Source organism: Mauremys reevesii, linkage group 1 (genome assembly GCF_016161935.1).
Source record: "Mauremys reevesii isolate NIE-2019 linkage group 1, ASM1616193v1, whole genome shotgun sequence".
Lineage (NCBI taxonomy): Eukaryota > Metazoa > Chordata > Testudines > Geoemydidae > Mauremys > Mauremys reevesii.
This window is the reverse complement of record NC_052623.1, coordinates 72,455,585-72,479,142: the sequence shown is the minus strand read 5'-3', so window position 1 is coordinate 72,479,142 and position 23,558 is coordinate 72,455,585. Positions and strand designations below refer to the sequence as shown.

General features: G+C 40.8%; 1 protein-coding gene across 4 annotated transcripts in view; it reads left to right on the top strand.

The window, feature by feature from the left end:
- The window catches only part of DIAPH3 (diaphanous related formin 3), a 481,747-nt gene that overhangs the window by 295,785 nt on the left and 162,404 nt on the right, over positions 1-23,558 (top strand). For all 4 annotated transcript variants that reach the window (XM_039507674.1, XM_039507681.1, XM_039507691.1 and 1 more), the window contains one exon: positions 19,450-19,574. In XM_039507674.1, the coding sequence (XP_039363608.1) occupies positions 19,450-19,574 (125 nt within the window). The remainder of the gene's footprint in view (positions 1-19,449; positions 19,575-23,558) is intronic.

Here is a 23,558-nt window from a genome sequence, read left to right as displayed (position 1 = left end):
TTTGGAATTTTGCTTTTGAGAGGCCCAGAACTGGATAACCTCAGTGGGGCCTGGAGATCTTGAACAAAAAACATTCTATCAGTTTCTTTCCTATCCCCTCACCCTCCTCCATCACTCTTCTGGGGCATTTCTCATGAGATATTGCTAAGAAAGGGGGTAGACTTTGTTCTGCATCTTGGAGCACTGGGGAGAAGTACCTCTGGAGTTCTAGGGCAGCGCGGGGTTTACTTTTCTTATTTCCTAGTTCCAAAGAAGAAAAGAGGTTGGTGTTCCATTCTATACAGTTGAATAACAAATTCATCTTAATTCATCATTTCAATTTCACAATGCTTTATTCTAGCCCAAGGGTCGGCAACCTTTCAGAAGAGGTGTGCCGAGTATTCATTTATTCACGCTAATTTAAGGTTTCTCGTGCCAGTCATACATTTCAATGTTTTTAGAAGGTCTCCTTCTACAAGTCTATAATATAGAACTAAACTATTGTATGTAAAGTAAATAAGGTTTTTAAAATGTTTAAGAAGCTGCATTTAAAAATAAAATAAAATGCAGAGCCCCCCCCCGGACCAGTGGCCAGGACCCAGGAAGTGTGAGTGCCACTGAAAATCAGCTCACGTGCCGCCTTTGGCACGTGTGCCATAGGTTGCCTAACCCTGTTCTAGCCTCTATAATCCCTACCTTGGATCTTCAAGACTACTTGCAAAATGCCTATTTCCATATAGCAGTTCACTTGGGCCCCTGGAAATACCTCAGACTTCTCATGGGAAAGTTTACTGCTCTACAGCCAAAATGCTTCTGAAATAAATGTAGTCAAACTTTACTAATTCTGGGTCACTGAGAACGAAAATGATGCTTAAAATTGTTGATTGGCTCTAGTTTTCAATATATGCTATTGGGTCAGTATATACGACCCTTGACTTGGGAATAGCGGAGGATAAGTGAGTTATAAAGGGAAGGGATCTCAATTTAAACCAGAAATGACTAAAATACATCTTTGACTGGATCTATGAATAAATCTATGACTGGGTTTGGACAGTACTTGCTTTTTAGGCAAAACAATGAATGATGCAATCTGAAGCTGGTATTGCGTCATACATGATATGAATTGCATCATGTTATTCCTAGAAGTCATGGATGATGCAATCATAACGAAGCTTACATCACTCTGCTGAACAAATTGCCCTATATCAGCTCTAGAAATCATACAGTGTCGTGCTCTCTTATTTGTCAGTGTTTGATTTTGCAAAGGGACACATTTCTGTTTAGTCAAAGTGAGCAGAGATGCCTCGTACTTGTGTGAACAGTGCAGATAACTTCTGCTATGTTTGTGGTGAAGTGACTTTTGCATCACAAAAGCGCAGTATAACCACTATGGTTAAGAAAGCCTATCACCTTTATTTTGGCTGCAAAATTGGAGAACAGGACAAGAGGTGGGCCCCACACATATGCTGCAACACTTGTGCAACAAATCTTCGCCAGTGGTTGAACAGGAAAAGGAAATCTATGCCTTTTGCAGTGCCGATGATTTGGAGAGAGCCAACAGATCATACCAGCAATTGTTACTTCTGCATGGTGCCTCCAGTTGGAAAAGGTGTGTCAAAGAAGAAAAAGTGGACTGTGCATTATCCAAACATTCCATCAGCTATACGCCCAGTACCCCACGGAGAAGGACTGCCGGTTCCTGATGCACCAGAATCATTCCCACTTGAGTCAGACGAGGAAGAGGATGAAACTTCTGGTCCTGAACCATCAATGTCACAGGACCCACATTTTCTCCCATCCTCCTCCTCTGAACCACACCTCAGAACACAAGATGAACTGAATGACCTTGTCAGGGATTTGGAACTACCCAAGAGTAAGGCAGAGCTGTTGGGCTCCAGACTACAGCAGTGGAATCTCCTGGCAGGTGATGTTAGGGTTTCCATGTTCCGTGACCGTCAAAAGGATCTTGTCCCATTCTTCTTCATGGAAGGTGATCTTGTGGCCTGCAACAACATCGATGGTGTGATGGCAGCCCTCAACATCGTTCATGATCCAGATGAGTGGAGACTGTTCATTGATTCATCGAAGACGAGTCTTAAAGCTGTTTTACTGCATAATGGCAATGTTTTGCCATTAATTCCAGTTGGTCATGCAGTCCATATGAAGGAAACCTATGACAACATGAAACAACTTTTGAGGTGCATAAACTATGACCAACATCAGTGGCAGCTTTGTGGCGATTTGAAGGTTGTTGCTCTCTTGCTTGGTCTGCAGACTGGATACACAAATGGGATAGTCGTGCAAGAGATTCCCACTACATCAAGAAAGTTTGGCCACTCCGACAGTTATTGGAGCCTGGGAGGAAAAGTGTTCAGCATCCACCACTTGTTGAATCAAGGAAGATTTTGTTACCACCCTTACACATCAAGCTGGGTCTGATGAAGAACTTTGTCAAGGCTATTGACAAAACACAAGCAGCTTTCAAGTACCTCCATGGAAAATTTCCAAGGTTAAGTGAAGCTAAGATAAAGGAAGGTGTCTTTGTTGGTCCTCAGATTCGTTAACTTCTTCGAGATGATGCATTTGACCATGCACTGCGTGGCAAGGAAAAGACGGCATGGAATGCCTTCCAGTTAGTGGCAATAAATTTTCTCGGAAACAACAAGGCAGACAACTACAGGTTGTTGGTGGAAAACCTCCTCAAGGCATACAAAAGCCTTGGTTGCAACATGTCACTAAAGATGCATTTTTTGCACTCTCATCTAGATTTTTTTCCACCGAACTGCGGAGCAGTGAGCGACGAGCACGGCGAGCGATTTCACCAGGACATTGCAACAATGGCGAAATGCTATCAGGGCAAATGGAGCCCATCAATGCTTGCAGACTATTGCTGGACAGTGACAAGAGATGCTCCATTTAATGAATACAAGAGACAAGCCAAGAAGCGCCGAGTAGACACTGAATAGGACTAAACTATGTACATAATAGTTTTTTGCCTTTTGTTTCATATTAAATTTTAGTTATATAACCCTTTTGCTGATTCTTAAAGTGTTACATAAACAGGACAGGTGAAATATTATCATGTAACGCAACCATAAACACACGAAAAGACCTAGGTTTACAATTTATGATTAAAACTGTACTATCTACACAATATACATAGACATAAAATGTAAAAACTTAAATATCTTAGAAACAGTAGCCAATCAGTTGTTTTAATTGTCATATTTGAATTCAGCACATCAAAATACATAATAAATAGCACATTTGATCTCTGAAGCAGACGACTTCTCAAAAATTGTAGACCAGTGTTATCAATACAGGTGCTTCCCTTCAGAGACTCCACAGCTCAGTGTATTCATCAAGTTTCTGGTAGTCGTGGCAGCTCACTAAGTAGACGAGTTACAGATTTATCCATATCTCAGTGACTGGCCTCTTCACGGATAGTTGCTTTGATAAGTGAACAATCCTCTACAAATAAACTTTGGAGCTTTTCACTGCTCTAGGTCTCAGAGCCAACAGACAAAAAATCACTCTTACTCCATCTCCCAAGCATAAAGTGAATAGGCGCAGTATTAGACTCCACAGTAGTGAAGTCCTACCTACCAAAGGACAAGTTCTTCACTATTCACTTCACCAATCAACTTCAGGCTCACCCAAATACATCAGTTAGGATGTATTTTAGACATATGGGACGAATGACTTTTATGCACCGAGGGGAAGTAGTTTGACAGAGTTCACCGTCCCTCCATGAAAGGGTATTTGAGATAAGCATATCTACCAGGCAGACACCACATGGATCATTTGGTCACACTTCCTCATAAAGTCGTCTTTCCCATTAGTTTGATGGAAGGACTGTATGCAGTGGAGTGCCCTCACTATCTCTGGTAACGGATGCATCCACCCTTCACTGGGGAATTTATCTGGGTCACCTGCTCACCACTCTGAGAAAGCAATCCAGCTGTGTGACTGGTGCATCAGCGATCAGATCATACTATTAGCCCTACATCTTCCAAGTTTGCAGAACACCCTAATAGACAATATTCTGACAATCCTGAGTGGTCATTCAAAGCCTCAGTATTAGGAGACATCTTTCACAAATGGCATTTCTCAATTGGTTGATTTAGTCACTTACTCTTTGGAAATCAGAACTCCTGTTCTCTCCCTGAATGTCTGGACCCTGATTGTCACGGACAGCCGAAGACAGACCACTTTGTCATGGATCAGAACAGTGTTTTGCTCCAAAGGAGGATTCATTCGAGGATCTTTGTTGGTCATCAAGACTCATGTAGGCTTACCCACTTACTTCACTAATACCAAGGATCCTGAGAAAACTCAGACACGATACAGGCCAGATGATAATGATTGCCCTAGCATGGCCCAGGCATTTATGATACTCAGACATTATGACCTTGTCAACTCAGCCCCCAGTCATGTGTCCAGCTCAGACTGATGTGCTCATGCATACCAAAGCTCAGATTCTACCCCCCACCTTCCCAGGGACACAGCATTGCAGCACCTCACAAACTAGATGTTGGTGGTGTGATGGCCACAGACAGAACCTGCTCCACAGAAGTTCAAAACATTCTGACTTGTAGTAGAAAGGACTCCACTGGACTGATTTATGCAGCAAAATAGAAAAGACTGTCTGGGGTATGCAGACACACCTGTTACCATTAGGGACCCCAGTAACCATTATTTTAGATTACTTGCTGCCCTGAAGCATTTGGGACTTTCCATTCACTTCATGAGAGTCTACTTGGTAGCTGTTTTGGCTCATGATCGTTTCACAGAGGATCACACAGTCTTGCACCTTGCAGTTAAGCCACTTCACCAGAGCACAAATGGCTTCCACAGCTTCCCTAAGAGGTGTTCCAATATCAGAGATTTGTGGAGCAGTTCACATGTACCCTGCACAATTTGTTGATCAAGGGCTCCAGATCTGACACCTGCTTTGGCAGAGATGTTCTACAGTCACTGTTTCATTATTCTGAACACGCACCTTGTGGACATGAGCTCACTGCTTGTGGATTACCAGAAGTAGAATGCATGTGGACAGTCACTTTCCCTACAGTAACTTGGATGCACAATATAAAAATCTGAACAGAACAGAAGGATTAGGCACTCCTGAAGATAGGTTTCCTGAAACATAGGCCCTTCATAGGTGTGGAGGTCTAGGGCCTATGAGGAATTAGAGAACTTCTAGGTGGTTCCAAAAGTTTGGAACTCCTAATAGGTAGGATTGCTGATTGGGATTTAATGAAAGAGCTGTGGTTAAAACCTCTGCACTTCTTTTGAAAATCTGAATAAGTGTACTTTGTGTAAATACAACTGGAGACACTCTGATGTTGGGTAAAGCATTCCCTTTCCTAGTTAGTACTATCCAAGAGGTTTTGAGAAGAGGAAAGACAATCTTTTGGATGCTTCAGGATTTTGGATCTCTAATCTGAGGGACAATAACCTCTAGAGTTGCCAGAGTGCAAGAAATAAGTGATGCAGAGTAGAAAACAAAATTTTCATTCTGATTATAGTCCAAGCACTCACGACCCCATGGTCTAGGATTTGGAGATACGAGTTTCCAAGCGACAAAATCATGATTCTCAGTAACAATCTCAAGAGTATGAAGGAAAGGGGGAGAGGAGGCCTTTTCAAGGGCTTGAAGAGTCTGCCTGTAGAAGACTCCCACAAAAACTCAGTTGGGGAAGCAGAGGAGATCCCTGAATAGTGACTAGGAACAAGGTAGTTCTGTTCCAAATGCCCTGCTGCAGCCGATAGTAGCAATCTTGCATTTGGTAGGTTACAGAGGGCATGGGAACACTCAAATGTGCCACCCAAAGTATCATTGAGAGGACAGGATTTGAACGGTCCATCCCCCAGCCACCTGAGAGGTCTGAACAGGAGTAGAAATGAGAGTGCTGAATTCCTATGCCCTAGGTCTTTTTATCTGGTATGAATGAGGTCTACCTTGTTCTGAAAGTACCAATGTATATTCAGGAGCTGACGGTTGACAGTCATACAGACACATCATGCATAGAAGATGGAAAGATCAATGTGTTATCAAAGAAGGTTATTAATTATTTTCATTACAGTTCCAGTTTATCTGTGAAGTCATTAAACTAACTCCCATTTTGATTTGTTTTTTTATTGTCAATATTAAAATTAGACAATACCTTAGAGCACAGAATCCAAATGTGACAAAGCAGCTCTGGAAATCAAAAAGGTTTTGTTTTGTTTTAATGTGCAGTCTGTAAACTCTCTTCTGTATTGTGCACATTGTCTAAGTGAAAACTTATTTGCATCAGAGAGGCCTGTTAAGCATAAAAAAAAGAATGTGCATTCCCTATAAGAACAATATGAAGGAACATGCCAGTGGCAGATGTTTCTCAGATAGTCTCTTTGGGTATCCTGCAAAAAATGATCCGAGAGTAGCGATCAGAATACTTCTTTTGCTTTGTGTAACAATAATCAGTCTATTGGCCATTGCTCTTATGTAGATCATGATGTAAAACTTGGGCAATGCAAGAGGGAGTTAAGGATGGGGGCTGGGGGGAGAGAAGAAAAAAAGCCCTATGATAGCAGTCTGCTATTTCTTCTTCCAAGAAATGCTCACTCTTCCTATGCAGTGTTGCTTGCCTGATTAGAAAGCCTGTAAAGAACATGGAGTCCTTGAGAAAAAAATAATTAGAAGTACTTAAGGCTGCTATGTATGTTACTATTTAGCTTTGTGTTTACTTGCTTAACTATGTCTTATGTAATATACAGTTGAAAGACCCTCCCCACTGTGTAAATGTCAATACACTTAATGGGCCCAGAGAGTCAAAGATGTTAACATTACCCTGCCACTGTGCAACACTAAATAGTTAAACAAGGTTTCTTGGGGGTTTCTAGTACAGAGACCTCAACCTGATTAGTTCTATGGCAACAAGCACCATTCAAAATCTTTTTAATTTTTATTAAAGAACATATAGTTAAAGCATTTGAAATGTAAAGTAGAAAGTAAGGATTTCATTTTATCAGTGTCACCTATTTCCTTTCCCTTTAGCTATAGAGAGTTTTTATAAAGAAAAAGAGTGTCTGACAGTCTCCTAGGTAATAATTTTCTTTTTGTGGGAAGAGAAAATGTTAGTTGATATGGGCTGGGGCTGTTTAAGTCCCATCCTGTTTCCTAGAAGACAAAACAAGACACAAACACAGAAAACAGAAGGGCAAATGATAAGATAGAAATAAGATAGATACCGCATTCCTTCTATCCACCAAAGTAGTTATCCTGTCAAAGAAGGAAATCAAGCTGGTTTGGCATGATACATTTATGGTAAATCCATGCTGGCTGCTAGTGATTACCCCTTCTTCCTCCAGATATTTGCAAATTGAATGTTTTATACCAGGGGTTGGCAACCTTTCAGAAGTGGTGTGCCGAGTCTTCGTTTATTCACTCTGATTTTAGGTTTTGCGTGCCAGTAATACATTTGAACGTTTTTAGAAGTTCTCTTTCTATAAGTCTATAATATATAACTAAACTATTGTTGTATGTAAAGTAAATACAGTTTTTAAAATGTTTAAGAAGCTTCACTTAAAGTTAAATTAAAATGCAGAGCCACCTGGCCTGTTGGCCAGGACGTGGAGAGTGTGAGTGCCACTGAAAATCAGCTCTCGTGCCACCTTCGGTACGTGTGCCATAGGTTGCCTACCCTTGTTTTATACATTTCTCTAGTAGCTTTCCAGGTATTGAAGTCAGACTGACTGGTCTGTAGTTCCCTGGCTCCTCCTTTTTAAAGATGGCCACTATGTTAGCCCTTTTCCAGTCTCCTGGGACCTCTCTTGTCATCCATGAGTTTGCAAATATTATTGCTAGTGGCTCTGAGATTTCTTCAGCTAATTCCTTCAGTACCCTCAGGTGAATAGCATCAGGACCTGCTGATTTGAATTCATTCAAACTGGTTGGGAAGATTTCTTACATGTTCTTTACTTATCCCAATCTGCATCCTTTCCCCTTTATTTTCTATTGTAACTTTGCTAGTCGTCCAATCACGTTATTTTTTTGTGAGAAGACTGAAGCAAAGTCGGCATAGATCAGTTCTACCTTCCTGTCATCTTCCACTATCTTGAGGAGTTTTGTATTATCTGCAAATGTTGCCACCTCACTGTTACCCCTTTTCCCAGATCATTTATGAATATGTTTAATAGGACTGATCCCAGTACAGACCCTTGGGAGACATCACTATTTACCTCTCTCCCTTCTGAAAACTGACCATATTTGCCTACCCTTCATTTCCTATCTTTTATCCAGTTACCAATTCATGAGAGGACCTTCCCTCTTATCCCATGATTGTTTACTTTGCTTAAGAGCCTTTGGTGAGGGAACTTGTCAAAGACTTTCTGAAAATCTAAGTATACTATATTCACTGGATCCTCCTTGTCCACGTACTTGTTGACCCTCCCCTCTGCCCAAAGAATTCTAGTAGATTGGTGAGGTATGATTTCAGTTTACAAAATCCATGTTGACATTTCTGCAACAAATTTTGTTCAGCTATTTGTCTGACAATTTTGTTCGTTACTATAGTTTCAACCAGCTTGCCTGGTCCTGAAGTCAGGCTTACTGACCTGTAATTGCTGAGATCACCTCTGGAGCCCTTTTTAAAAATTGATGTCTCATTAGCTATCCTCCAGTCATTTGGTACAGAAGTTGATTTAAATGATAGGTTACAAAGTAGTTCTGCAATTTCACATTTGAGTTCCTTCAGAACTCTTGGGTGTCTGTGGATCACAAATGATATCTTTTGATCACAGAGAATAAAGAGGAGTAGCTTAATGAATGATTATGAAAATTCAATCTAGAGTTTGTGAATGTAATTTTGCACTTGTGATTGTATATTGTTAAATAATAAACTGATTCCAGATGGTTTAAAGGGTATTGTACAAAGCTTTGTTGGCTTATATAATCAGTTCCTGTCTTGTAGACTTCTGCCACATCACTCTCGTGCTCTTATTTCCCCACTCCAGTTGATCCAAAATGGTGCTGCCATTTTTTTTCTTCTCACCCAGTGATCTGATCCTGATGCCTCTTTTCTTTTTAATCCCTCCACAGACTCCCCTTGTTTATCATGCAAAGATCAAATGTCTTTTCCTTACCCGTAGGCATGACAACTCCATTCCAGCCTATATCTTGGAATGTATTATGTCCACCAAACTCCTCAGTTATGCCCATTATTGGAGAATTGATGCCTCACTAATTTTTCTTCCTCTCTCTTCTCCATACTTATTTCCATGCACTTTCAGTTTGCTAAGCCTTCACCCCTTTTCCTTGGTCATGTATCTCCTTTGTGACTCACCTCTTCCAAAATTCACATAAGAAATGAGCCTGTACTTCTACAAAATGCAAATAATAAAAAGGAGAAAAAAAACACCTGCTATCTAGCTCCCTCCTCCAGTGCACCCTTTCTTCTTGAACTATTGGAATGTGCTTCTGTAAACACACATGTGAATAACTTTATTCACCAAGTACTTCCATTTAACTGAATGTTAATACCCGCTTGAGTAAAATTACTAATATTTGTAAGTGTTCACAGAATCTGTACCACTAGAGTGTAAATTATTGGAGTAGGGACTATTTGTGGTATAGTACAGTGCCAAGAACAGTGTGTTTGATTATATTAATAATTTAAAAAATCTCCTTACCTTAAAACCTGGCTTAGTATATAAAAATGTTCAAGCTTGGAAGTTATAAATAAGTTTTTCTTTCCATGTGTCTGTATGCATAATTGCCATTGACACTAGGCATTATTATGTAGAGGAAAACAAACCCCAGAGTGTATGTATCTGTCATGTAACGTTAGGTTTTTCAAAAGCTTTTAATAAAAAAAAAAAGCTTTGTTTCAACCTCTTGAATAAATCTGCATTTCATTAAAGTTGCAAAATTATTTCTCCCCTTCGTTTTAAAAAAAAAAAAACATAAATGTGACAGATGCATACAAAAGCAGAAAATTAAAATTTAAAGCTGGCAGTTTTTCTTTTCTTTTCTTTTTTTTTTAAATCAACAACATAAGACCATAGTTCAACATTTTAAAGCTGAGGTGCCTAAAGTAATGCACCTAAATCCATATTTAAACACCCAAATAAGTGGCCTGATTTTCAAGATTCTGAACATTCAGACCTTCCATAGAGTAGGGACACTATTAAAGTTTTGAAATAGGCAGCGTGCAGCTAAACTGTGTTACAAATTATACTACAGTGAAGAATGCTTTCATGTACTAGGTTGCTCACACGTATATTTTTTTCAAGTGATTCCTGGCTTAGGGCATGATGAACTGGGTTTCAAAGTTAGGTGAAACTCAAAATGGATTTTTTCTGCAACATTTAACCACTATTTTATTGTGTGCTTTTTGACCTTTTTCCTTTAAAGGTACAAAGATAGTGTTTACTTTCCACCTTTACTAAAGGAAATCCTTCATGTACTCTTATCATAGCTTCTTATATATCTAGTGGTCTTAGCCAAGCTTAGTACATAAAACAGTTCACTAAACCTAGGTGATTTCTATAGATTAGGCAAATTTGCTTCTACTAATTAAGGAGAGTCTACTGATCTCTTGACATTCCTAATTTTGCCAACCCAGACAATTTAGAAGTTATACAGCTCACTAGTCTCTCTCTCCCTCTCTCTCTCTCAGGTACAGATCAAACGGCTCTTTTTTTTAAAGAGAAGTCTCAAGTTTTCCTTCTTTTCAGAAGTAAGGTATCACTAGGAGTCATATTATAATGACAGATTTGCTGTGTGTTAGTGATCAAGGAAGATGGCATCCACTAGGAAAAAACATGTTTATTTCCATCTATGCATCTGAGTTCACTGAAGGTTCAGTGTCTGTGGTCAAAGCAGGAAACTTCACTGCATATCAATGTGCTGGAGCTTCGGGCAATCTACAATGCCTGTCACACTTTTCTAGACTGCATCAAAGGTTCAGTGGTTCACTTATTTACCAACCAGAGCTCCACAATGTATTATGTGAAAAGGCAAGGAGGAGCATACACCAGGATGCACTGCCAGCAGGCAATCAGACTGTGGCAGTTCTGCATTAGAGTGAGTATTGCTCTCATGGCCAACCACTTGCCTGGGGTCCAGAATCATCTCGCGGACCATCTTAGCAGGATTTTTTTACCTGAGTCATGAGCGGTCACTGAAGTCCAGCATTCTTTGAGTCATCTTTGCAATGGCATCCCAATGATCACCCCGTTCACTGCAAGGGACAACAGAAAGTGTTATCTGTACTGCTTCTGAGGGGGCCTCAGTCCAGGATCCCTAACTGGTACCTTCCACCTCAGCTAGCAACCAGCTCTTCTGTTTGCTTTTCCTCTGATCCTGATAATTTCATAGGTTATCCTCAAGCTGGTTAAGCCAAGCTCATCCTCATTGCCACAGCATGGCTGAGGCAGTGTTGGTTTTCCCATACCTTCTCGCGTTATCGATTCAGCCTCCCATACCCCTTCCTTTCCATCCTGACCTGCTCACGCAGAATCATGGTCACACTTAGGCACTCCATGGTCAGGTCCCTGTATTTCACTACATAGCTGTTTTGTGGTGAATAAAAAGGAAGAACGATGTTCAGTGGCTATTTGACAGGTCCTACTCAATAGTAGAACACCCTTTACCACAATGAACTCTTTAGCAAAATGGAAGCAGTTTTCAGTGTGGTCATTGGTCCATGGAGTTCAGCCAACACTTTCTTATCCAGGACATCTTGGAGTATTTTCTACATCTTTAGTACTGGGCCTTACACTTAGCTTGATGAGGGTGCATCTAACAGCAATCTCAGCCTTTCATCCACCCATTCATGTAAGATCAGTGTTTTCCAATGCCATGGTAGCAAGATTCTTAAAAGGAATTCTTCATCTCCATCTGCCAGTGCAGAAATCAGTTCCTTTGGAGGACCTTAAATCAGCCTTGATGGCTCTAATGGGACCTCCGTTTGAGCCTCTGGCATCCTGCTCTGTTCCTCTCTTGGGTCAAAAAACTGCCTGCCTCATGGCACTGACCTCTTCAAGAAGAGTGTGGAAGTCACAGGCTTTGATGGCAGAGCCTCCTTATACACAGTGACTCACTTGGTCAGTATGTGACATGCATCTGATGACTTGAGTATTCACCCACGAAAGCTTATGCTCCAATACATCTGTTAGTCTATAAGGTGCCATGGGACTCTGTCGCTTTTTACAGATCCAGACTAACACGGCTACCCCTCTGATCCTTATACACAGTTTTTCAAAGACAGTGATATTGTGGCCTCACCCAACATTTTTCATTTGAACCTGACAGTGTATTTGCCTTTGTTTTTTCCTAAAGCTGTGTTCATACCCAGCGGAGCAGTATCTTCATGCATTGAACTTCACATGATGTCTCACCTTATTATCTGAACAGGACTAACCCCTTTCAGGCTTTGTCTTGTCTATTTGTGTCATATGCAGACTGTATGAAGGGGCAGTCAGTCCCCTCACAGATAATATCTAAGGGAATAAATTCCTATATCAACACTGCATACGAAACAGCTTCGGCTACACCCCCTGAACAGGTATACGGCCGTTCTAGGGGAGAACAAGCTACATCAATGCATTTTGAAGCGATGTCTCAATATTGGACATTTGCTGGCCTGCCAGCCATTCGTTGATACATATGTTTGCGAACAATCGGGCCATTATTGTGGCATCCAGAGTAGATGCAAACAGGGAAGGTATTCTTGCAGTCCTTGTTTAAATAGACTCTGAGCCCCACCTCCTCTGGATACTGCATGTGAGTCACCTAAGTGAAATACACGGCTGCTAGGTTGACCATATTTCCCTAAATTGAAAACCGGATGCATGGGACTGGCCCGAGCCACCTGGCACCACTGCTCGGCCGCCCACCCCAGAATGTTCCTCTGTGCCCCCAATTGAGCAGAGATGGGGCGGGGGGGAAGAGGAATGGGTGTGGGCTGGTATCTGGGCAGTAAAGCAGGACTATGAACAAAGAGCGGGATAGTATGAAATTGTAGAAAAAATTAAAGACTGTGGTTCTGATCCAACTCCTATTGAAGTCAATGGGAAAGCTTGCAATGATTTCAGTGGGCATTTGATCAGGCCATATAATAGCTGGGAAAATGCAATAGAATTGCTTCAGGGTCCCAAGAAGCACTTCAGACACTACAGAATTGTATTTGTGCAATTCACCAAATAGTGGCAAAAGTTTCTATATGCCTCCAAGACAATAATAAAAGAGTAGAAGATAAATTATTTGTAGTGGTCAAAAGGAGACAAAAGTTGAGAATCAGATATCCAGAAATAGAAGAAGATAATTTTAAATGTAATAGAAACTAATTGCTGAGAGGCCAATCAGGCAATGGGATAATCTGCCGTAAGGAAATCTGCAATGTGCTGTTGTTAAATGTATGCAAGGAAAAAATGGATTTTGCAGGTTACGTGTTCTTCTACATATGCAGTAGTTGTACAAGGAGGTCACTTCCGCTGTAAAGCATATGAAACAGATATTCTTACTGAAGGATTAAAAACAAAACAAAACTGTTACTTATTTTGAAAGTAATAAACAGCTGAAAACCATTCCTTGGACCTAGGAGGCTATTTTGAAAATCATTTGGTGGCAAAAAAAGTTCTCTCACCCTCTCCCTCCCCCTGTCCCGGCGAGTTGCCATTTATGCCCTACGTAACCACACTTTCAGATCTTAACAGACCAAGCAAGGAAGCTCTTTGAAAATTTTAGTATTTGAGACAAGAAGCTCTCTGCCAAAGTTTGAGAACAGATTGAAATATTTGTATTTCACAATTTATGTGATTTAATATTTTTGCAGTTAACATATACGTCATTGAACAATCAATGGCACGTTGGGAAATATATAGCAATATAAAGTGTACATATATATACATAGAAATATAAATACACCGTTCAATGCTGAACTTAAACTCCAAACAGGAAAAGTGTACTTTTTGTGCAAGTTAACTAAGTCCCCATTTTCACGTATTTCACTATGTGGGGTAATTTGTTATTGAAATACATATATGGAGATTGATTTTGAAACTTTTTGAACCCAAATCTTTGTATGTATACTTGTCCATCTGCCTCTAAACAGTCTTCTGACATTGAGAGTTAATTTAGAAAAGTCTGCAAAAGTTAATCTTACAGGGAGTTTTAGAATGAACGTTAAATTGGAAAGTTTATCTAGTTAAATTCTGTATAAAAATGTTTAGTGGCTAAACCATAGTACTGAGAACCAAAAACTCTTGATTACTTAATATCAATTTGTATTCACCCTGGCAAGTCATTTTCACTGCTCTGTTTCTACAGCTGTAAAATGGTGGGGATAACGCTACTTGTTCCTGACACACAGGGATATGGTGATGAATTAATTAAGTTCATGTTTGTACAGTGTTTTCAATATATAATGGACTGTGTCAGAGCTGAGTATTATTACTCTTTTCAGATAAGAAAGCTAACTTAAATACTTGTATTGTAGATATACAATAAAGAAATGTAGAGTAAACATAAAAAGTAGCTTAGTGCTAATAACAGAAATCATTACATTTTGTTTATGAAACTAAAGGTTCTGTTTCACTTTTAAACACACAGCGTACAAATGATGATGCTTTGCTATTTCAGGTTATAAGACAAAGAGCCTTTTATTATTTCTAACCCTTGAGGTTACCATTTACTGGATCATTTTGTAACTAATAATTTTAAAATATGATAGTGTAAGGAATCATTCTCTGAAAAATCCACTTCACATAATTTTTTTTCCATCTTCTTATAGAATCAGACCTTTAATATTGAGAAAATGGTGGGTGAGTTAAAAAGTGAACACATTAAATGGCAGTTAAAATGTTATGATTGTGCTTTATTACAACAGTCCTGAACTTCTCCAGAATAGCAGAGAAATGTTTCAAATACACTGTGGAAATAACATTCTCATTTCCCCCTGCCCCATCCAAATAATTTAGCTGTACACACTCATCACTTACAGAGAACCAACCATGTGCTAGATGCTCAACAAATGAAGTGGAAGCCACAGAGCTTTTCTCAAGGGATATATAGTATAAATTAGATAGTGCTGTTCAAATATAGAATATATAAGTTTAAGGATCAATTTTCAAGTGGTGCAGTTTGATTTTTTTAAAAGTTGCTGTATACATTCTATAAGTGGTTGGTTATTGTTGAAAGGTACTGAGCCGTAAGCAGTGACTTGAGTGAGGAGAGACGTATGACATAATTTGGTGGACAAAAGAGGGAGGGAAGGGAGCTCTGCAAGTAGAGAGGAGGAAGGACTCAAATGGACTATTCACCATGGAATCTTAAGAGGAGCTTTAGGTGACAGGAAGGGAATGGGAGTAAATGACATAAGGAAAGTTGGTTGTGAAGATTTAAAATTCCTTGAAGTTGAAAAAGCATAAACTGAATGTGGAAGGTAAGGGCAAACCACCACAGGGGTTCACAGGAGTGACATTGTAAGAGCTTTGGGCGATCGTTAAGATTTTAGAAACAACATTTGGTATAGGTCAGGGGTAGGCAACCTATGGCATGCATGCCAAAGGCAGCATGCGAACTGATTTTCAGCGGCACTCATACAGCCCGGGCCGTGGCCACCAGTCCGAGGGGGGGGGTCCTCTGCATTTTAATTTAATTTTAAATGAAGCTTCTTAAACATTTTAAAAACCTTATTTACTTTACATACAACAGTTATATATTATAGACTTATGGAAAGAGACCTTCTAAAAACGTTAAAATGTATTACTGGCACGCAAAACCTTAAATTAGAGTGAATAAATGAAGACTCAGCACACCACTTCTGAAAGGTTGCCGACCCCTGGTATAGGTAGTGGTAGAGTGAGATAAAGAGCAGGAAAGCCAGAAAAGAACACAGTCCCCTTGTTGTCCCCGAGGAAAAGATTATCCTAGCAGCAAGTGAAAGTGAATTCTGTTTTGGCAGGCCCTGCCCTCTAATGTGTTCAGTGAGTCACTTTTATCCAACCAGCTCTTATCATGTTGTTGCTAATGGACATCTCAGGCCATTGTGGGGTGTTTTTTCATATCTTTTTGGGTTCTTTGTCCCCGTCATTGTGTTGGAGCTCTAGACTATCTGTCAGGCAACAGCTGTTTTTTTTTTAATTATTAGTATTAATTCCTTTGTCATTCTGAGAAGTCTTTTCAATAGTTCTGCAGCTATATTTTACTTCAAATACCTAGTGTGCTCTGTAAAAGCAACAAAGAATCCTGTGGCACCTTATAGACTAACAGACGTTCTGCAGCATGAGCTTTCGTGGGTGAATACCCACTTCTTGAGATGCAAGTGAAGTGGGTATTCACCCACGAAAGCTAGTGTGCTCTGTTTTCCTGTACTATGTCAATAATATATTTTGGCATTCTCTGAATTATTCTATGTGCTATTTTATTTATTTCCAATATTCATGAGCTAGAAGAGGTGAATGCAGTACCAGGTTGGCAGAATTAATTTCATGTGTCATCAGTGGTCTCTATTACACTAGGTGTTGGATTCCATTTTTTCTAAAATGTGGTTGTCTAAAGAGAAGCTTGGTTTCTAGGGATCAGTTCAAATATCTTCTGTTTTGTTTCAGAGAAGGAAGTGATCCTATGGGGGAGATTTTCACTCTTTCTTCAGCCCCTTTATGGCACATAAGAGTCAAAATGGTGTAACAGGTCCTGAAAACCCATGTAACTCTCTGGGGTACAATTCTCCCTGGCAAAGGAATTGTGGTAGACAAGACATATGATTGCCTCCAGAGGTCACATTCTCAAGCTGCAGCATGAGATGTGTGCCAGAGGCAGGTGGGAAGGGCATGCCCATAGTGCTGCAGAGATTGCAAGCAGCCCTCTACTTAATAGGGAACCCCTGGAAGGACACCCCCCGCCTTACCCCCCGGTCTGTATTGTCAGTGGGCTGTCCAGGCCCTGGAACAGGCTGGGATTCAAAGGGAGCAAAGGTGGCTTTAGTTCTGGGCTGCAGATTCTTTGGTCTTGGATATATAGCACAGAATCTGATCCTATATTTCCACTCCATATAATCCTTTTGTAGGAGAGATGTTTCCATTCACACCTTTCCTCCCTTTCTGTTTCCTATCACTTCACTACATTCAACAAAGTCCTGAGAAAGATAAGTCGTGATATATCAGAATAATTCAAGTTAGCTCCTGTTTGGATTTGTTTGTGGTTTGGGAGGGTCACCTAAATCTGGCCAGAGGAATTTCTCTGCATCATATCAAATATTGCTTTCCTAGGAGATGATTACTTGGATTGGTCTGCTTCACTATGTGTCTGTCCCTGAAGGCCTGAATTCTTCTGCTATACATAACTATAACATGGCATTTAACTATGGACTTATTATATTCCTGCTTCTAAAATTTGTGAAGAGACAGAGCTTAATTCATGTGCATGTCAGCATTATTACTAAGGCCTGGTCTGCACTAGGAAATTAGGTTAGTATAACTACATTACTCAGGGATGTGAAAAATCCATACTCCTCTGCGACATGTTTAAACCCTGGTGTAGATAGCCCTAGCCTCCTGTCAACCTAGCTACTGGATCCCAGGGAGGCGGAGTACCTGTGATGACTGGAGAAGCCCTCCCTTTGGCATAGGTACTGTCTTCACTGAAGCGCTTTATGTGTAGCAGCAGTTTGTGTAGATATACACTTAGAAGAGCTGTAGTCTCTCTAACTACCCATATTAATCAGCCCATCTACTGGTGATCATTACTTAGTAGTCACTAAGATGAGGATGTGTGGTGATAATTCATGAGTGAGACTATGCCACTTTTTATAAAAGCATATGCAACCAGTGATTGTGTCACACATTCTGAACACTTCTGGGTATTATGAACTGTTCTCAGTCCATTCATCTCTCATTCGACTCCATTGTTGAAATGCTGACCTCACTGAGATCAATGGCAAAATTCACATTGACTTCTGTAGGCTCAGAATTTCACCCCAAAAGCTGCATAGGTAAAATGTGTGTGAAATTCTAATAAGTATAGTAAGTAATTTTAGGTTTTGTAATTAATGTAACAAGCTGATATTGACATAGTAGAGTTTTTAATAGGCAGCAGGTTTAAAACAAATAAAAGGAAGTTCTTCTTCACGCAGCGCACAGTCAACTTGCGGAACTCCTTACCTGAGGAGGTTGTGAAGGCTAGGACTATAACAATGTTTAAAAGGGGACTGGATAAATTCATGGTGGCTAAGTCCATAAATGGCTATTAGCCAGGATGGGTAAGAATGGTGTCCCTAGCCTCTGTTCGTCAGAGGATGGAGATGGATGGCAGGAGAGAGATCACTTGATCATTGCCTGTTAGGTTCACTCCCTCAGGGGCACCTGGCATTGGCTACTGTCGGTAGACAGATACTGGGCTAGATGGACCTTTGGTCTGACCCGGTACGGCCTTTCTTATGTTCTTACGTTTCATTATTTCCAGACTAATATTAAAGTATATTATTTATAATCTATTTTATTATTTTTATGAAGAGCATTTGAATGTTGACTGAAGTTTACTTACTTCCTGTGTGTGATGTGATAACCATATCCTTGATTGCACAAATTCATATGAGCCCAGGATATGATTTACCAAGCTATCAGGAACTATTCTCATTTCTGTACTGACATTTTTAATTAAATATTCCAAATGTAAATTAGGGTGCCAGACAATTGAAAGGTAATTCATGTTTTGTTCCTGATAAAGTAAAACTTACGCATGTTTTATCTCTCTCTCCTCATTTCATCCTTCTTAACGTTCTCCCAAACACCCTGTTATTCCCTTCTGATTGGCAGGGCACTTTCCCTCAGAATAACAAATGTGTGTTAGTTTTCATCATGCTTCAGATCTGAACTGGGAGGGAAACAATCGGTCAGAAATTTGGATTCTTATTTAAGGGAAATTCTCTTTCAGCTCTTTAATAGCCCTATTTTCTCTATATTAGGGGATTCGAATTCTCTCCTCTCTCCTTGTTTCATATAAATATTAGTAGGGTTTTTTTTTTTCTTCAGAATTGTGAAGCTAAGGCAAGCAACTTTATTGCAAGGAAATGTCTTGAACTTTCTTACTATAGTCATTAATCAGAGACGAGAGATTGCTATATTCACAGTACAGGTAATTTAAAAATAAACTTTGGGTTTTAATGCAAAACCCTGCTTTTGGGTTGGCTGACACCCATTAAGAACCAATCAGAATATACAGCTTTGTATACTGCATGGTTGAGGAAAAAATGCAGTGATTATTTAAAATCGATACAACCAATCACAGTGAGGAAATTGTGTAATTAAGAAAAAATAAATATTATACAATGAACTAGTATCCCTGCCCTGTGATTATCTGATACAATTCCATTTCAGAATTAGATGTGTGGTATTGGTATAACAAAAATCTTTTACAAATAGGCATTTCTTACTAGTTTTCCTTTTTTGAGCTGTTGAGAGAATGAATATATTATATTTTAGTCTCAGCAGAAAACCTGGAGAAGAACCTGAAGCAGATGGAAAGGCAGCTTCAACAGCTTGAGAAGGATTTGAAGATCTTTCCCCCTCCTGATGATATCCATGACAAGTTTGTGACAAAGATGTCTATATCCTTTTGACAGCTAAATATCTTAGGAGGGCTTGTCTAATGTTTACTTAGCACTTCAAATTTATTTGCATAACCTTTGTCTAGTTTGCAGCATTCATATTTGAAAACATTAACTCTCTTTTCCTCAAAGACTAAGTATACAGAAAAATAAAAAAATTGACCTGTAATGCATACTATGAAAACATTGCCTAATGGCAATGATTCTGAATTTTGTACATAAAAACATAGAAACTTTTTTTTTACTGAGTGAAAAGGTGAATGTATTACAATAAGAATATTAAAAACTACTTTTATAAGGAGAGTTCTAAGCCATGTATCATTTCACTTTGAATATAGAACATAGAAATAGGAGAGGGCCATTACAGTTAGATGTATTTGCTCTTTTCGAGTTGTATATTCCCATTGGGATTCTGTCCACTTTTGAATAGGTGGCCTGCAAAGTTTTTCAAGTTCATTGATAGTCTCAGCTTATGAAACTCATCATCCATGAAGACAGCTTCTGCCTCATTTGTTTTTGAGAAAACTCCGTGTTTTCATGTTTTTTATTTAAAAGTAATGGCTCTGATTTTTTCCTCTTCCCCTTAGGCGAAAACTTGGGTCTGTTAGTGGATCCATTTCTTCCTACCTGCTGATGTCCATGTTCTACTACATATATCTTATCTCTGTAGCTGCTCTCTTTGCCTCACTTCCAAGTGCTCTCTTTGCCATAAGGGAAACAGCTGGCAAGAAAGCAGGAGGAGTAAGGAAGAGAAAGAGACAACTACTTTCAATCACAACAGCAACCCCTTGCAGCCAAAATACAAAAATTCAGGAGAAACATCTTTTGCACTCCTAATTTCCTCTTCTGAGTGGAGGGTAAGTAATCCTAGTGAAACCTTTATGTCTTCTGGTCCTCTCCCCCACACTAAGTAGTAGCAAGGAAACTGAACAGAAAGTCATTTTTCTTCAAGTGTTTGCTCATGTCGATGCCTTCTAGGTGTGTGCGTACCCACATGCAGTCAGTGGAGATTTTTGCCTTAGTCGGCTGTAGTGCCCTCTTGAGTGCCACGCTCATGCGTTGGTATATTAGGTGCTGCTGACCCTATGCCCTCTCACTTCCTTCTTACCACCTGTGATGGTTGATCAGAGCATCTTGTCTTGCATCACAAGAGTGTTAGTGATTCTTACAGTCAGTTGTTCTGTCTCCTTTGTTGTTAATTGATAGATACTTAGTTTGATCTTTAAGTTGAGTATTAGAGTAGTTGTTTAGGAGTTAGAGTCCTGGCTAGGACTTCGCCTCAGAGTAGGGCATGCCCTGTTCCCCAGGCTTTAAGCCATGTTCATTGTGCAGGCAGCACTGAAGAAAAAGGGGGCTTCAGGCAAAGGACCTGCGTTGGGCCACGTGCCCACCCCAGATCTGCTCAGGTGTACCGCTGCAGTTGGACCCTCTAGTCCAGCCAGGGACCCGCCTCCAACTCCTGGGAGCGGCAGAGAGTCTCAGCCCTTAGTAGGGTCATCTGTGCCTGAAGCAGGCCCGGCAGCCAAAGAGCAAGTAGGCTGACCAGCACCGCAGATGCCAAGCCAGGTGATGGACCCAACCAAGGCCCCGTCATATATGGGCAAGCCAGTTACGGGACCGTCCCCTAAAGCGGCAGAATGTTCCTCATCCCTGGACCGCAGGCGCCAGTCCCCATCACCACGGCCTCAGACCCTGGCACCACAGCCTCAGTCCCTGATTAGAAGACCCAGGTCCCTGACACCAATGTCTCTACCTGCAAAGCATGGGACACCTGAGTTGTGACGTCAATCCTCGTACCCATGGCACCGTCGGGCCTCCCGCCAGAGCTCGCTATGGCACAGATCACCATTGTCAAGGCGGTCTCTTCCCCCCCACACACACACTCCCAGTGCAGGATTGTTCCTGGTCGCGGCACCGATTGCCAACGAGGGTCAGTTGATAGACTGAGGCATCTATGGCGCTGCCCTCGTCACCAGAAGGGCAGTGATTTGAGCCTGAAGTGGAGTTCAGCCCCTCGCCTATAGAAGTTGAATCACCACCAGTCTGCAAGACCGGTGCGACTCCTGCGGCAGCAGTGTGGAGGCAGGGGCAATAGCCCACTCAGTACTGGAACCCATAGGGTGTACCTGTTAAGCTGGTCCCGTACTCGTACCATTCCTTCCAGGCTGCATTGGACAAGTTGCAGCCAGCACCTAAGTTGGAGCACAGTGCCGAATCCAATGTAGGGGCAACACAGTGGACCCTGACGCCCAAGGATCCATCCCCAAATGAGCAAGGGGAAGCCACCCCTTCCCTCTGCTGTGCAGTCATCTTCGTTGTTGCTGGACAAAGTGGTAGCAGGCCCCACCTAAACAAACAGCTTCCCCCTCCCCTCCTGACGAATTCAAGGAGCACCAGGCCCTGCTCAAAAGGGTGGCTACCAGCCTGAACTTGGAGGTCAAGAAGCTAGCGGAGGAGTCCAACAACCTCTTTAATGTTATATCCTCCTCCACCCACAGCTGACCCTATGGATACCACTAAGGTAAAAAAAATCTCTTCTGACTGTGCATGTTGGCGTATCTCGAAGAACAACAGTTACGAAAAGGTAGGTAACCGTTTTTTCGTCACACCATTGTGTAAGAGTTCATTCAGAGGTTCAAGGGCAAGACAGACAGCATTGCAAGGCTCCTCTGTTCAGCCATTCACTTTAAACTGAAAATGGATGGGAAGCATTTGTTTCTATCTAAAAAAACTCACATTAGTTGGAAGTTTCTGTTAAAGTGATAAACACTGAAATAGTTAACTGTGGTGACAATTCTAACATGGTGTTTATGCTTTGGAGTTAACCATGGAGATAAGTGGTGTAGTTCACACCTTCAAAGAGCTACTGTTTCAGTGTCTGAAGACTCAAGGGATAACACTGCTTTCATTCCCATTCAGAAGAGTTTCTCCCACAGCGACAAGAACAAGAATAATTTTAAGTTAGAAGTTAATGTACTGAAATGTTTTGTTAGAGGTGCTGGCTTTATGCAACAAATGGATTTGGTGTTAGATACTTGTGGTGGATAGGGAATATGTGACATATACAACGTGGCAAGAGGAAAACAAGCAATCAGAATGTGAGAATTATTGAGGAAACAGTTAGGGAAATGGGGGAGGTTTTTTATTTGTAAAACCTTTTCCTAGCAAATTTAAAATGGCATAGAATACAAAATAGGATTTTATATAGCTCCCATTATTATGGTGGCTGAGCTCCTGAGAATAGACAAGCATGTGATGAAGTAGAATCATGCTACTTTTCTTTGGGTGGATTAGTATTGATTAAAATAAATCCTTGATAAGAATAATGTATTTTGATACATTTGTGTAACATTATGAATATTTGATAAGTCAGTATATTAAAAAGCATTATCCTTGAGACCACTAATAATGTAGACTCCAATGCGATGTTTGCTACTCTGAGAAGCAATTAAAATACTATATTTTAACAGGAGTAGCATATTCTTTGATTCCCTTAAGTCAGGGGTTGGCAACCTCTGGCATGCAGCTCGCCAGGGTAAGCACTCTGGCGGGCCGGGCCAGTTTGTTTACCTGCCGCATCGGCAGGTTCGTCCGATCGTGGATCCCACTTGCCGTGGTTCGCCGTCCCAGGCCAATGGAGGCTTCAGGAAGCGGTGCGGGCGAGGGATGTGCTGGCTGCAGCTTCCCGCCGCCCCCACTGGCCTGGGATGGCAAACTGAAGCCAGTGGGAGCCGCGATCGGCAGAACCTGCCGACACGGCAGGTAAACAAACTGGCCCGGCCCCCTGGCGAGCCGCATGCCAGTGGTTGCTGATCCCTGCCTTAAGTCATATATATTGTGGACTGTTTTAGTCTTGTTTGACATTAGAATAAATTTGTTGGTAAAGAACATGTCATGATCATTTTTCCCAATTATTTTCCCATATTAGAATATCCAAATGTGACATTTTAACTGTTGTTTTGATCAGTAAACACTATTAACTGA